The 16,099-nt window shown below is 35.2% G+C and overlaps 1 protein-coding gene across 2 annotated transcripts in view; it reads left to right on the top strand.

Annotated features, from left to right (window-relative positions):
• EDTP (Egg-derived tyrosine phosphatase) overlaps window positions 1-16,099 on the top strand; it is a 57,482-nt gene that overhangs the window by 15,612 nt on the left and 25,771 nt on the right. For both annotated transcript variants that reach the window (XM_069837059.1, XM_069837058.1), the window contains exons 4-6: window positions 1,010-1,252; window positions 4,850-5,072; window positions 8,562-9,358. In XM_069837059.1, coding sequence (XP_069693160.1) covers window positions 1,010-1,252; window positions 4,850-5,072; window positions 8,562-9,358 — 1,263 coding nt within the window. The remainder of the gene's footprint in view (window positions 1-1,009; window positions 1,253-4,849; window positions 5,073-8,561; window positions 9,359-16,099) is intronic.

The following is a 16,099-nucleotide window of genomic DNA, read 5'->3' as shown; positions in this document are numbered from 1 at the left end:
GCGAAAGCTTCCTTATCTATTATTTGCTTTTCTGTCGTATCTAGTATTCAGAAATTGCCATTATTTTTACTATAAAGCTTTTAAAAACGCCTATATACTTAAATGATAACCAACAGTATATTCACGTAATCAATGTTGGCAACCCTCCTGTTTGAAACTACGCTACGGAAAATTTAAAAAATGAATTATGTCGTCAGCAATTATGCTCAGACTGTGTTGTGTATTTAATACCTGTTACAAATAATTTATTTTCATCACATTTAACATTAAAATATATCCAAACAATAAAAGTATCATTGGCACATTTGGGTGGTAACACTGGTTGTAACCGCAGCAAAAGTTTCAACAAAACCGATATAAAAAATTCTGCGGCTGCAACCCTGAGAACCCTGTTCACACGTCGCTACTTTTAAACTGTGCGCAGCATGGAAAAGTAGCGGGCAGCAGGTTCGGCAGCCGCTACTTTTTGGGTTGCACCGTTGTTCACACGTCGCAGTACGAGCGTTGCGCAGTTTTTTGTATTTCAGCGCTCCAAATGTAGCAATGTGTGACCGTAGCTTAATAGTTCTTTGTTTTGTAAAACATCATTTTTAAAAACACAGAACAAGATTTTTTCACATTCACTAAGCACAGAATTATACTATTGTTGTTATTTTCAAGCGATTTAGCTCTTTTGTCCACTGCCCAGATATCAAGGAAAATTTTCTCTCAACATGAGCATTATGAGCCAGAATGCTGAAGAAATATTGATATTGACAAATCAAAAGTAATTCAGAGTACTTTGAATTGAATTCACATGATTGCGGGGAAGGGTTTGCAGTAGGTTTAGGCTCTAATGAAAAATAATAAATTAGTAAAATACGTGTATGTAATACATGAGTATCCCAACAAACGTTTTTGAAACACTGGGACAAAAAAGAAAGATAGGGGACAATCCTGTATATACTGTGCATCTGGCAACCCTAAATTAGTATATACAAATTAGATTATTTATGTGGATTGTTTACAGATCTTCTACATTATCGGGGGGCCCAGAAATCTACGGGCGTTCAGGCTTGGATTACCTCTTTTCTGCAGCAGAGCCAAATGGAGAGGATGACGAAGAGGAAGTGATGGGCGCCTCCCAGACACAGAGAGACTGGCAATTATTTGACAGAGTTCGAAGCCAAGACATTAGGCTTCTGAAAACTCTCAATGTTGGAACTATAATTGATTTCATGGTAGAAAAGAAAAAAGTTAAATTTGGAATGAAGTAAGTATCAAACAAATTCATTTGCTCTCATTATTATACCACAGTCTACTATATACAGTCGCGAAGCTTGAGGTGTTTTTTTGCAAATCTCGCGATAAAGCGCTCCAAGCGGTTAGCAACTAGAAACAATAGACTGTCCATGGTCGACTTTGGACTGTGTCGTATTTCTATCGAGTGCTAGCTCGTTGCGTATTTCACATTGATGCTTGTGAAATGTTCGTTATTGGTTGTAATGAAAATGTTAATGGCTAAAATATAATAATTTGAATAATAATACGGGACAAGGAGGAGACGTTTGTAGTGCTATAAATTGTAGCAACAGTAAGAGAAAGAGGCCAGAGTTATCCTTTTTCCGATTTCCGAAAGATTCAGAAAGGTTCCTGGGTTTCCAGAAGAATGCTGTGCAGAAACAAAACTCTTAATTTTGAAGTTCTTTGTGACTGTTAGAATACATTATATCCTTGAATTTCACAATGAAATGTTTCAGTCTAACCGAAAGGACATTAGATACCGGTTAAAGTTCTGTCACTTGGGCTGCTAAATTTCCAGAGAAATAAAGGTTAGGTCTACTTTTTTTTTTTTTTTTTTTCAGAGGATATATTTTTAATTGTAGCTATTAATTTTGTTATTATTTTTATGTGTTATTTTACTAAAGACGTAGAAATATTAAGTTTGTCTTAATGAAATTTATTGATCACGTTTTATTTTCAATTCTGGTGGGATTATTATTGCTTAGGCCTACTTTTTTTTTTCAAAGGATATGTTTTTAATTATAGCTGTTAATTTTGTTGTTATTTTTATTTGTTGCTTTACTAGAGACATAGAAAAAGTCTGTTACAATAAAATGTATTGATCACGTTTTATTTCCAATTCTGGTGTGATTATTATTGCTTAACCTCATCCCACTTTGTTAACTACGTAAGCCTACACTACAAGTACCGGTACACCTAAGTTACTCCATTAATTCATATTTCCATTATTATTGTTGTAAAGGGAAATGTAAATTAATATTTGTTGGTTTCATAGTTAATTATGCTATAATCTTGAATGAGTGAAGCTATTATAGTAAATTTCAGTTCGTTTTGCACAAACAAAAATTAAATTAACTTATTTCTTGCAGGTATCTTCGAGTATATGGTGGAATTTAATAGACTTCATTAAAATAATAAATTAACTTTATGCATTTAATATTTCAATAATGGAAGGAAGGTGTTAATTTTTCCAAAAGAACACGACAACGAAAGTGTAACATATTTTGTCGTCTGCTAGGAGAGAGATCTGCGATGATGAGGCGATAGTAGCGATCCTAGTGGTGGGCAACTACCCATGTTTGCATTTTTACTACATATTGAGCTTCGTGACTGTATATAGTAGACTGTGATTATACTAACTAATTGTGTAGAATGTATATTTTCGAAAGGAATCAATTTTTATATTTTGACAGACGTATTTTCATTGCTTTAGATGTTTAAAAAAGTGCACTAATTGCTTTCTGTGCACGACATTAATACATGATGTTAACTATGAAGGGAAGAAGATTGTGCATTGTAAAGGGATATCAGTGTGCATTATCTTTGCATTGTGTTGAAAGGAATGTCTGACCATTGGGGATCAGAGATGGTAGATTTTAGCAAGTTTAAATTAAAAATTTTGCACTTACCAGATTTATCAAGGTAAAAATTCAGTGTCGTCAATGTGTTAACAAGTACATTTTCAGTTAAAATACTTGAAAATGTCTGTACATTACCACTAGACGAATCTCAAGCTACATTACCCCATACATTGTTCCTAATCTGGAACATTCGAGTATCAGTCTCCCTTCCGAGTAGTATCCCCCTTGCTGTCAAACTTCCGAATGACTGTAACTTAAAATTGATCTATCCAAGAAGACTCTGTTTCCCGACTTCTCGCTTACCTATGTACCTGTGCTGCTACGACATAAGAGTTATGAAAGGAATGCCCGTTGAAGAAGATGGCATTGATGGATGTGAGCCGACATACACGGCTTATGATGATGAATTAGGGCTCGGATTTTCATGACCTAAATGTTAAAAAATGGCAGTGAGTATAGGTTATTAGTTGTGTCTCAGAATATGTAAGGTAAGCACCTGATTTACACTACTTAGGAATTCCACCAGTGATGAGTGTTGAAATTGGTGTATTTAAATCACGACTATTTTTTTTACATATACATGTTACCAAAGTGACCATTTCCCATATGCACAGCATGGTCATGACAGCGGACGTAATACAGACACAGGCTCCCTCAACAGTGATGTACATGTACGCAGATGACATGGTGCTCGGGTCTACCAACATAAGAGAGCTACAGGTCTCCATGAACAACCTTTCAGCTTGGGCTGACGAAAACGGTCTGCTCATAAACCAGTCGAAAACTGTACAAATGGTATTCAGAAAGGGAGGAAGAATAGCAAAAAGTGACACAATCTGGATACAAAATCGACCCCTGCAAATTACAAATGCATTTAAATACCTCGGTGTAACGATACAGACGACAGCAAAATCCTTCAGAATCCACACTCAAGAACGAGCAACGGCCGCAGTAATAGCTATCCACGACATAACAGACATTACCCAACTAGCCATGCAGCTTTTCTATGCCAAGATACTCCCTATACTGTCATATGGACTGGAAATCACATGGACCCGGCTAAACTACAATGACCTCAAGACCATGGAGAACGTCAAAGCAAGGTTCTCAAAAGCAGCACTGGGAATATCAAAATATGCACCCTCCAGAATGGCGTACGAACTCGCGCGAGAACCCTTCCTTATAGAGGAACTACGAAGCAGACTCATGCTGCCATCTACCACAGCAGAACTTCGACTACGCACGGTCATGCAAGAGAAGAAGGCGGAAATAGAAAGTGAATTCTATGGAACGGACGCGATGATCAACCGCAACTGGACAGGGCCGAACAACAAGTTACGAAGCGCCATAACAAGGCTAGCAGTTCACGGTTTTCACCACAAACTGTGCAGAAGATCAGAGTACCACGAAACTTCCCCCGAATGCGTGTGGAAACTGTGCAACGAGGTGTGTCCAAAATATCATTTTAGTAAATGTGTGAATAGAACGAAGTCACTGGTGGAATATAGTAAAGAGAAGTAACTAATACCAAACTAAATTGCACGTTTGTGCGCACTTCTTTCTTATTATATGCACAGCATGTCCATTCCATATTATTCATTCATAGTGTCTGCCCAAAGACAGGTCTTTCACTGCAAACCCTGCATTCTCCAATCTTTCCTATTTTCTACCCTCTTTGTCTCCTCATATGATCCATATATCTTAATGTTGTCTATCATCTGATATCTTCTTATTCCACAAACTCTTCTCCCATTTGCCATTCCTTGCAGTGCATTTTTCAGTACTCCGTTTCTTCTCAGCCGGTGACCCAACCAATTCCTTTTTCTCTTCCTGAACAGTTTCAGCATTACTATATTTAAAGGACCTTTATTTAAAATAGTGATTATATTATCTGCTTAACAATAAATATACGAAATAAAGAAATACGTGTCATTTGAGTGACACAAACTAATTGTAGCCTCACTATAATTGCACTTCTGTTGCAGTGTCACGTCATCCGAGAAGGTGGACAAGGAGAATCGATACTCAGACTTCAACATTGTGTCTTTGCCATACCCTGGATGTGAGTTTTTTAAAGAGTATCGTGATAATGATTATGTTGCCAGGGGTCTGGTATTTGATTGGTCGCAATCTCACGTGGATGCTGTGATAGGAGTACCAGATGATATTGTTTCTTCGCAGCTCAAAATAGACTGGGAGAAGTATAAGGTAAGGAATGGTGGATTTTAGTATTTTTTATGTGAGCAGCATAATGGTCTAGTGGTCAGAGCTTCTGGCTACAGTTTATGAGGTCCCAGGTTCGATTCCTGGTTAGAGCACAGGACTTTTTCCTTAAAGGGAATTATTACTGTGTTTGTCCAAAGCCTGGAATTTTAAGTGTAGACGTAAGACCTCTTCAAACCACAACCAGAGTACAGTGTTGATATCATGTCTTGATTGTTCTGTCGAGCTTAAAAGTTTAGGACTATTTTCATTTTGTTACTAGCAACATGAAAATATCGGAATCGTAATGCATACATACATACATACATACATACATACATACATACATACATACATACATACATACATACATACATACATACATACGTGTTCTGCCCCAGGGCAGGCCTTTCACTGCAAACCCAGGGTTTTCCAATCTTTCCTACTTTCTGCCTTCCTCTTAGTCTCCGCATATGATCCATATATGAAGAGTCCACTGCAAGAATGATGGATGTCACTTTCTTGTCGAAAATGAACCAAGATTGTCAATGCATAGCTTAAGACATATAGAATGTACATAGAGAGTTATGTGCATTAACACTGATAGTCATTGCCCAGTAATGATCGGAAAATCACAGTTAAGCTTTGAGCGCTAAGCATTTCAAACTTTCAGTTGCTTCTCCTGCAAAATGTATTCCAAATGACATCCATCATTCTTGCAGTGGACTCTTCATATCTTAATGTCGTCTACAATCTGATATCTTCTTCTGCCCCAAACTCTTCTCCCATTCACCATTTCTTCCAGTGCAGCCTTCAGTAGCCAGTTTCTTCTCAGCCAGTGACCCAATGCAATAAAAATAAGTGTTTTTTTGCTCCTTTTTCGTTTTTCTTCACATTTCATCACAATGGCAACCTTTTTAATTCAGTTTCATTATCGCGAATTAATGCTATAAATGCATATTACCATGATAAATGATATTTTCAGTGAAATAAATGCGATTTCGAAACTTGCATATTTTTTTTTTTAAATTCCAGTTTTAATAAAATTTTCAGATTTTTTGTTCTTCAGGACATGGCTAGGAACTTCGTTTTTGTGTCCTGGCATACCATGAACTGTGCATGCGCAATATTGATCTTTGATCTTCTCTGCTACAGAGCATATGAACCAGAGAGTATAACCACAGTCTAATATATACAGTCGCGCAACTTCAACACTTTTTTTTGCCAACATTCACGACACTAGTGCTCAAGCGGCAGGCAAGGCACTGGTCATAGGGTTGATACAGCCAGCACGTGCTTTAAAGGTATGCGAGACGTTATAATAACGTTTTAATCATGCGTCAGAATAAAGGCAATGTGTGCAATGACGAAAATTGCAGTAACAGCAAGTTTAAATCTCCGAATTTGTCGTTCTTCAGATTCCCTAAAGACCAAGAGAAAATCATAACTCAGTCATAACCTATAATCCAAGCTGTAGATAGCCTACGTATTGTGTTCTATAAAACATTTATTAGTTATCAGTTACCTATTTGTATGTCAGGAAGGAGAGTTTAAATAAAAACAAAGTAAATACCTGTTACAGTATACTATTGTTTTGCAGAGATCATGTGTAAATGTGTAACCATTCCGATTTTGGATAATGTATCTACAGTTTTTAATGCAAGTAATCCCATAATTTTTGTATTCTTGTTTTTTTCTTTATATTTTTCAAAAGTTGAATGTTATATTGCATTCAAGTAGGGATTATGGTGTTAATTTTTCAAGAATTCATGGCATATTATAATTCTTTTGCAAAATATTCATTTCTTGAATAAATCCAGACTGTGTCGATAAATTTCTGATGTGTTGGTGTAGATTCATGTGGCAGATGTATTAAGTTCTCAAGAAATGAAAGAGCCTTTTTTAATTCAATATAAAAAGCAATCTTTTCTGTAATAACTTGCATGACTCTTATTGGTGTTTATTTTACATTTCCAGTGATTATTTGAGCCGTTCAGAGCAGAAGTGGTGTTAGTCAAAATTGGGTAATGAGGTTTAAAGTAAAAATTCTGTAAAATACAGCGCAAAGTAGCAATTAATATATCCTTCGTGCTATTCACTGACTACTAATAGTTTAAATAAATTCAATATTAACTGCTACTTTGCGCTGTAATTTACAGAATCATGACCCATTTTTGACTTACACCACTTCTGCTCTGAAAATAAAATTAGGCCTACATTTTCTGAGTTAATTTAAGTTACAATTTTTTTCAACAAAATTGTGTGTTCATTTATTTGTTCTCACCTACGTCATATTAACAGTAAGTGTATGTAATTTACGTATTATAGAGGTAGGATAAGTTAAAATTAAGCTTATTTGTGAAAACTGGAAATGTAATGTAAAATGCGGTAAAATTGCCATAAAAATTTAAACCACAATATTTGTGACCACTATTTGTGACTCAAAATAATAAAGGAAATATCGGTTCTTAAGAAATTGAAAAATAATGAACTTCATAAATCAATGTCTGTCATATTAAGGTTTAAATCCTCCCTTTTTTTATTTTCAAGTTTACTTCAGCGGCCGAGTTTACCCCAATTTGCGGTATGGAAAATAGTTAATTTCTCAGGAAAAAGGGAGAGGAGTTCACCACGTGATGTACCCTACAATTTTGAAGCTACTAATTTTGACTCTTCTCACAGGAGATATAGAGTTCCAATGATTCATAAATATATTTAGGAATCAATTGAATTAACCATCCACGTACGAACAATTATATTATTTCAAACCATGATGCATGATCAGGGCCAGGATTCAGTTGTAAGGAGCAGAAAGAATTACGTTTATTCCCAGCTTCTGAAACTTGTAGACTAACTGTGTGTGAAATTCTTCAAGGATTCTAAAGTAAAATTAATAAGAGTCATATACACTTACTGTATAGCATAAAAATATAAAATAAATTACGCAAAATCCGTTTTCTAATGTGTTATCATATGTCGTGTGCACACTTTTAACTTGCCTGCCGCTAGAGGGCTACTGTCGCACCAGCTGTCAAATGTTGGCATATTTGATACCTATGAGTTGTACGACTGTATATATTAGACTGTGGTATAACTGATACTCTCTGACATGGACATGAATATGAACATTGTAACATTGATCACGTATTCCCACAATAGCGAAACATGTTTTAGGTAATAAACACTATTCCTTCAAATAATAAAATGATATAAAATTCTATTTTTAGAAAAATTTTCGCTATAAACAAAAAAAAGTTAGTACTGTGATTTCACACATCTATTTATTACAGTAATACAGTAGACACACTTCTTATATAACTAACTTCTCTATTTACATATTAACTTAATGACAAATCCGTATCAATGCAGCACCAGAGCAAGAAATTTGCTTACACTCAGTTGTGATTATATCCAATCTAAAGATGTGAATGAACTCTAATTTCAAATGTTATATAATCGACTGTTTTAGTAACTGCTTATTTTTTAATTTTACAGGTGTGGGATTTGGTGAAGCTCACACAGAACTATCTTAAATTAATGCTGCGATACCTCCACGAAAATAGCACAGGTCTGCTTGTCCATTGCATTAGTGGTTGGGATCGCACACCTCTTTTCATATCATTACTCCGCATCTCACTGTGGGCAGATGGCGCTGTTCACCAATCACTTAGTGCCAGCCAGATCCTTTACTACACTATTGCATATGACTGGATGTTATTTGGACACAATTTGATGGACCGATTGAGTAAAGGAGAAGATATATTCTTCTTTTGCTTCTATTTTTTGAAGCATATTGTAAGTGATGAGTACAGTGTTTCACCACGTCCTAAAGTGAAGCAACAGACAAGTGGTTCTGCTGGCAATGTCAGCTCTGGATGTGGTGCTTCAAGTGGTGCTGTAGGTGGTGCATCAAGTAGCGCTGTAACTGGTCCATCAAGTGCCGCTGTAACTGGTCCATCAAGTGCCGCTGTAACTGGTCCATCAAGTGCCGCTATAGGTAGTGCATCAAGTGGTGCTGTAGGTGGTGCAGCAGGTGGCTATATAGGCAGTGCTAGTGGAGGTGGCGGCAGCAGCAGTGGAAGCAGTAGTCTAGGAAGTTTCACTACAGTGCTTCGAAATGACCCTGATCTTCAACTAGACGGTATGCTGTTTGATGCAGATTGTGCCATTAGTTCCCGAGGTTCCAATATCAGTTTGAACAGCTCTTGTAGTTCTGTAAGCAGTAAGAGTCAAGACAATCCTCCAGTGCTCTTCCACAATGTGCTGGACATCTCTGATGAACATACTAATGGGTGAGTGTTATACTAATTATGTAGTGTCCTTCACAAGTTCTCGCATATTTCTTTTTCCTTCACTACAGGTCCGTCTGCATTAAGGTCCGGATGCACCACAGCCCATGGCTTATTGTACTTGCTTATCTGAGTTATTTTTGTCTCCTGTATATTTAGAACAACGCATTCACTCCTCTTGTTCTCTTTCTTGTGCTCTCCATGTATGCCATGCTTGCATCGCAAATCGCAACAATGATGTCTCTGGTAAAATACTGTTACTTTTAAGCCCAATTGTATAAAACTCCCTAACTAAAGATCAACTTTGATCGAAGATCGAAAAGTGAACCGAGTTTAGACACTTCTTCTATTGTATAAAACTTGTCTGCAATCAAATTACCTTGGTTCAAATGCAATCTAAGTTCACGTGAAAAGGATTTGGCAACATCGCATAAACAGGTGAAATATGTGATGCGCGGACCATGTTGTACAGGTTTGTTCAGTGTTGCCAATCCAGCAACTTTAACTCTTTTTCAAAAACAATTTCTTTTAACTTTTATATTGCTTAAATAAGGATTTACCGACCTTTTTAGCACCCCCATAGTGACGAAAATTTAATCTTTCTTTGTTGATAATGAGAAATCTAGCGACTTTAAAACTACTTCTTGGCGACTTTCCGTACACTCTGTTGGAGACACTGGTTTGTTTTGTGCAATGTAAATAATGGCGGACAATAAGAAGAAGGTTGACTGTTCTCCAAATTATTATGTTATGGTGTTTGATATTGCTAAACATAATAAAGCTTTATAAAACGACAGTTTTCTTTTAGTAATAGTTAATTGAAAATTTATGAATGTACCTATCATATCCATTAATAATTAATGGTTGTTATAAACATAATATAATTATAGGTTATGTTATTTGATACTGCTAAACACGATAGAGCCTTGTAAAATATAAGATTGTTTGTGTATTAAGGCAAGAAATTGAAAAAAAATATATATAAATGTACCTACCATACCTATTAATAATAATAATAATAATAATAATAATAATAATAATAATAATGGATATTTTATTTGCACAATCTGTCACTCGTATATTTCAAACAGAAAAGAAATAACTGAACTTGGATCATCTAATTTTATCGGAGAAATTTCTTCAGTCAAAGTTGACTTTAGTTTGAGACAAATTAATCTCAGATTAGACTTTATACAACACAAAATTCCAAGTTCAGCTAGAACAAGGATCAATTTAACCTCTGATCTAAGATTAAATGGTTTATACAATCGGGCCTTAAAAATTACCAAGTTTATAAACTTATTAAAGTTCATGTATCATTTGCAATAAAATGTACTCGTAATACTTGCAGATTTAATTAAAATCTTATGCACAACAGTCACGTTGTTTACATAACATCTGATGTTTTAAAGCAGTAGTGTTAATGTCCGGTTTCTGGTATACTTCAGTTAACTCTGAGTTATTTAACTGCTCTTATAAATTTAACTGTACTGATAGCTTTCATGAATTTCCGGAAAGGTAAATGTAGATTTATCAGTGCTTGTAACTAACAGTTGAGGTAACTTCAAGTTTAGTATCTGTTGTCCATAGATATCTCCACTAGTATTTTGTTACTAATTTTTTAGTTATTATAGTTACTTTTGTTTGCAGAAATTTTCAGTAGTAATATGGCTGATAAGTACACAGTGAACTCTGTACTACAAGTAGGTACAAGGCTTTTTAATTAAAGAACTGTGTTATAAACGATAGTATACATGTGCACTTGCATCTCAATTGTAATATGATTAAAAAAGGAATAATTGTTGGTATTTGGTGTGATCATCGAGGTAAATAACACTAGTGGCGAGAGGCCTAGATGTAACATCTGCTACAAATCTGCAACCATAGTCAGCTGTGGTGGCTATGGCAACCATATTGATAAACATTGTAATAGTATATTACGATACAAGGTTGGGAAGTACTTTTTACAAAATCGAGGAAATGTTTGTAATACACTTCACAAACGTGTATTGTACAACATTTTTTGTACCATCATATTTTTAAAATTGCAAATAATATATTTTGCATTGAAAATTTAGAGCACTATTATTCAAAAGCCTTCGCAAAACTATACCGTAATGGTAACTAAGTAACAATAAGTGCACTGTAATGGGCCTATTTCAGTATAGTTTTATGTTATGAAGAATGGTTTCCCTAGCAACAACTTTTTGTGTGGGAATTCTAACTTTCAAGGCCTAACAACAATAGCTGTAATTACAGCAAAAAAACACGATCGTGAAATAGTAATATGCGTTACAAGAGCGGTATCTTGAAGTTTTCATGTTCGAGGAAAAGTTTGAAAAAGCGAAACGTAGTTGAGCTTTTTTAATTTCCGAGAATTGAAAGAAAACATACCGCTCATGTATCGTACATTATTTTGTGCGAAGATCATTTATTACATACCTGAAAGAGGAATTTCTAATTAGTTGCAATAAAATCTCTGTCTTGGTTTCTGTTCAATGACGGCAAATTTGCAAAACAAAAATATCTATCTTCAGCATTGTTGCTTTAAAATGTTTTCTGTGTTTACTATACTCCAGCAGGCCGTGATATACATGTCATTTTTTCCCCCAGTCTATAAATGCGAACTTAAAACAAACGGTAAGGTTATGTAATGATTTATTTTTCATTTAATATTTGAACAATATTATTTATATAACATATTGCAATAATAACATCGGCATCTGGAATCTTGTTGATTTTTTTCACTGCTTCCTTAATGTTACTTGCATCACGATTGCAGTAACTTTAGTGGAGTTGTAGAGTTTACTTAATTTTTGCAAATATTTAAAAACAATAATTAACAGTGCAATTTAGGTGAAATTGCAGTGGTAAGTTTCCAATTTATAATTATTACTATATTGTACGTCTCTAAAAATAATATGTTAAAAGCCTAAAGCAGTAAAATCAATATGTCACTTAAGTGGTAAGAAGAGGGAAATTGTTATGTGTGTTAGGTTGGGAATACTGAATGTGGAATTTTAGACTTTCCGCAGATTGGTTTTGTGCGGAAACCAAGCAAATACGCACGATCTCGCACAAAAATATTTTACATTGGTCCATAGAAATGCTTTCATGTATTCAAATGGCCTTGTCAGTTACTTTGGCGCCATTTTGACATCTAGGGGTAGCAGAACAAAACGATGAAAAAGAATACAGATCTTAAGATAACAGCAGTTTGGTTTCAGTTCACTTCTGTTCGTCCTATGTCTATGATACAATGTTATTATTGACAGAATATTCTCTGAAAAGAAACAAGTGCACAAAATAAAAAAGAATAAGTCATATGAGTATTTCTCATAATCATGGCTCTATTCCAAGCACAAAAAATAAAAGAAAATGATCTGATTTCAATGTCAAGTTTACTTCTTCCTGGACATAATTGCCCTGAATTCTACCATGGACTAGGAGAGGAATTGCTCATTGTTTTGCTTATACAGAGTGTTCGCCTACGGATGAGGCCAGGAAAGCGGCATGCACTGATACGCCGCTTTGTGTGCACGTTGTTGAGACACGCTCTACAATCAAGGACATCAAGGTCGACAAGTTATCAGTTGTGAGCCAGATGTTGCAGTATTTAACACGTACAGTGCAGTTTCTTGACACAGTTGCATAAATATTCAGCATGTGTGTAAAATTTGTTAACAATGCAAAACACAAAATTCACGCTTGAACAAAGAGTTTTTATGTATGATGCATATGTGAAAACAGAGTCATGTAGAGAGGTGCATAGGCAATTTGAAGTGAAATATTCGGGTGGTCCAATTCAGGGTAGAGAAACTGTTAGATGTCTTGTTAACAAATGAAGGACAACAGGGTCGATAAATGCTACAATTCCTAAGCGAAAATGAAGAGTATTGACGGGAGAAAAAATTGATGAAATCAGTGCATCATTTACACTCTCTCCTAGTAAATCTCTAAGACGTGTTTCACAGGAAGTTAGTGTTTCAAAACTGCTGCTAAACTTTTAAAATTAAAACTCTACAGAGTATAGCATAGAAAGCGGAAGCTTACGGATAGACGATTCCTGCAAGCGACACCGCAGGTAGGCCGCTTTCCTGGCCCCACCCATAGGCGAACGCTCTGTATAATATTAATGCTTAATGCACTGTAACATAACTGCCATAAGATATTTCCCAGGAAATCTGGACTGTACTTAGAGTTAATACCTTACAGCAGTGGTTCCCAAAGTGCGCTCCGCTGAAATAAATAACATGGTACCGTTTTTCTCAACGCAATTGTACATTAGTCTGCTGTACGCGACTATACTGTGAAAGTTAGTATATCGGCAAGGGTAGATGACCAAAGCTCACCCTTGCGTGAGCTGGCCTTCGAACTGTTGTAAAAAACACGACTTTCTTTTTTCAGTTTAGGTAGTCAATTCTATTGAAAATTTTTATCTGCTTGGCTAGGATGGAAAGTTATTAGATAGTTTTTATCTGCTTGGTGTGTGTAAATGTTTGCAGTTTTTTCTCTTGAGACCAACAGTGTAAGAATAAGTTTTTCTAAATGCACTTGGAGACTAAGGGCCGTATTCATAAACGAGACTTTGGAGGAAGACTTCCCAAAGTCGACTTTCGTAGTAAAGTTTAACTTTGTTAAAAGTCCTATCCATAGACAATACTTCTGAGACTTTGACTTTGGTAAGTCGAGATTTGATGATCTTGTTCTAATGTTGGCAATCAAAATCACGCCTTCTAAACATTTAAATTAATAGATAGTTGAAATAGAGTAGGCATTGCAACAATCAAAGCCATCTTTTGAGTCACAAATAATGAAACAATTGAACATCGGTACATGTTAAGCAATTGTTAATAGTTCTTGGAGCTTTACATAAGAATAATATTATTAGAGGGCTTATTGTGAAATTAACAAGTACAAAAATTGACATTTTTAGGTTTTTACACCAATCGATAATAATTTGTTCTTCTACCTGGCCACAAAAAAATCTTAACTCAGTTCGAACAGTCTTGTATATAACACAATTCATAACTACAAAACATGATGGTATAGTTTATCTGAAATAGTATTGCCTGTTAAGAATTTTGTTGTTAATAAAACATCTACTGTAGTTACATTAGTTTCACATTAAGCCCTGAAATTATTTTATTGTAAAATAATTTTGTTGTGAAGATATGAAAGATAAGATTCCACCAATGACAGACTATGAAAGAGACATATTATCCTGCTGACAGTTGGCAGAGTTACTCTCTGCATGTCTGCAGAAACTACTAAAAAATTATCTGAAATCAATATGCAGAAAACATTACTATGATGACCACATTATTATGACGACTGCATTTCCAACTGTATAACCTGTCCCTGTATAGAATTAAATAGTGAGAATCAATATTAAGCTATTAATCCTTACCTACAGCGTGAACTCGCGATGAAATAAGTTGTATTATTTATTGGTGGAACAGATAATCCTCTTTGATTATTCATCAATGAAAGTTGAAACATGATGAGGATATTTAATACTGTCTGTTTATCAAATTTGTGCCTTGATTTGCATTTATAATCTATAATAATATGCTAAGGAACATGAGCAGCTTTAATAATCTCCTAGATGTCTTCAATATTCTTGGAAAATTCAACAATTTTCTAAATATCAGCCATTTTCCTTATGTCTATGAACGAAAGTCAAAGTCTAGATTTTCAGCGACTTCGAAGTAAAGTCAAGATTGAAGTTTACTTTCCTCAAAGTGTGACTTTGTACTTTCCAAAGTCCACTTTGGTCGAAAGTCTCGCCTATGAATACGACCCTTAATGTCTTATAAATTGGATTGACAATGTTATTTAGTCAGCAATAAATTTTGTCACGTATTTTTAAAAAGAAACGAATTCTATTCTTTGTTGTGCACACGTTTTGCTTCTGCTACTTTTATTGTGAAGTCAGTTTTTATTCATTCAGTATGAGCGGGCTTATGTGAGATGTTCGTGTTAAACTATGTGTTAATAACCACGTGTCTTTGACTACAAACATAATAATATTAATTTAATATTACGAATAATTTTAATTTTCATATTATACAGTGTTGTCTCAATGGATCGGTGGCTAATAAAAGACAATAAAAATGACAGTTCTACAAATTCAGAAACCAGTCAATCACCTTCTCATGTATAGTCCGACCATCTGATCTGTGCCCCTGTAAGATATGCGAACTGAACCTTAATTCCTTTTCAGTCTCGGCAATTTATTTCTCTCCATGTATTCCTATTTCTCTCTTTTCTATCCCTCTCTCTTTCTCTCCCCCACTACTCACAATTTTGAGCCTTCTTGCGGGACAGTTTATTTGCACTTGCAGTCCAGTGTTGTCAACTCAACATGAATACTGTAGCACGGGGTGGTGAAAGAAATATTATTAAGCAAGTAATAGCATTTTGCATAAGTCAATCAGCATCATTAGACCTACTTAAATTAAATTATGAATAAGTAATAATTAATCTTACATTATTATAAGCAATATTCAAGAGACATGACACTGTTTGACGGAAGTTTGGCAACATCCCTATTCGGCAAAGTTCATGGTCTGCTGTTTGACGTATTGGGAGAGAAACGGGTGGAATGGGGTGAGTAGAGGCGTCAACTTTTCCAAGAACGACGACAGCGCTGAAGGGACATAGATCCGATGGTCCGACAATATCACATCCCAGTGCTGCTAATTTAAATATTGGTGAATCAACCAAAAAACGAAAATATGA

Source organism: Periplaneta americana, chromosome 10 (assembly GCF_040183065.1).
Source record: "Periplaneta americana isolate PAMFEO1 chromosome 10, P.americana_PAMFEO1_priV1, whole genome shotgun sequence".
NCBI lineage: Eukaryota > Metazoa > Arthropoda > Insecta > Blattodea > Blattidae > Periplaneta > Periplaneta americana.
Note: the sequence above shows the minus strand (reverse complement) of the source record. Positions and strands in the feature narration are given on the sequence as shown.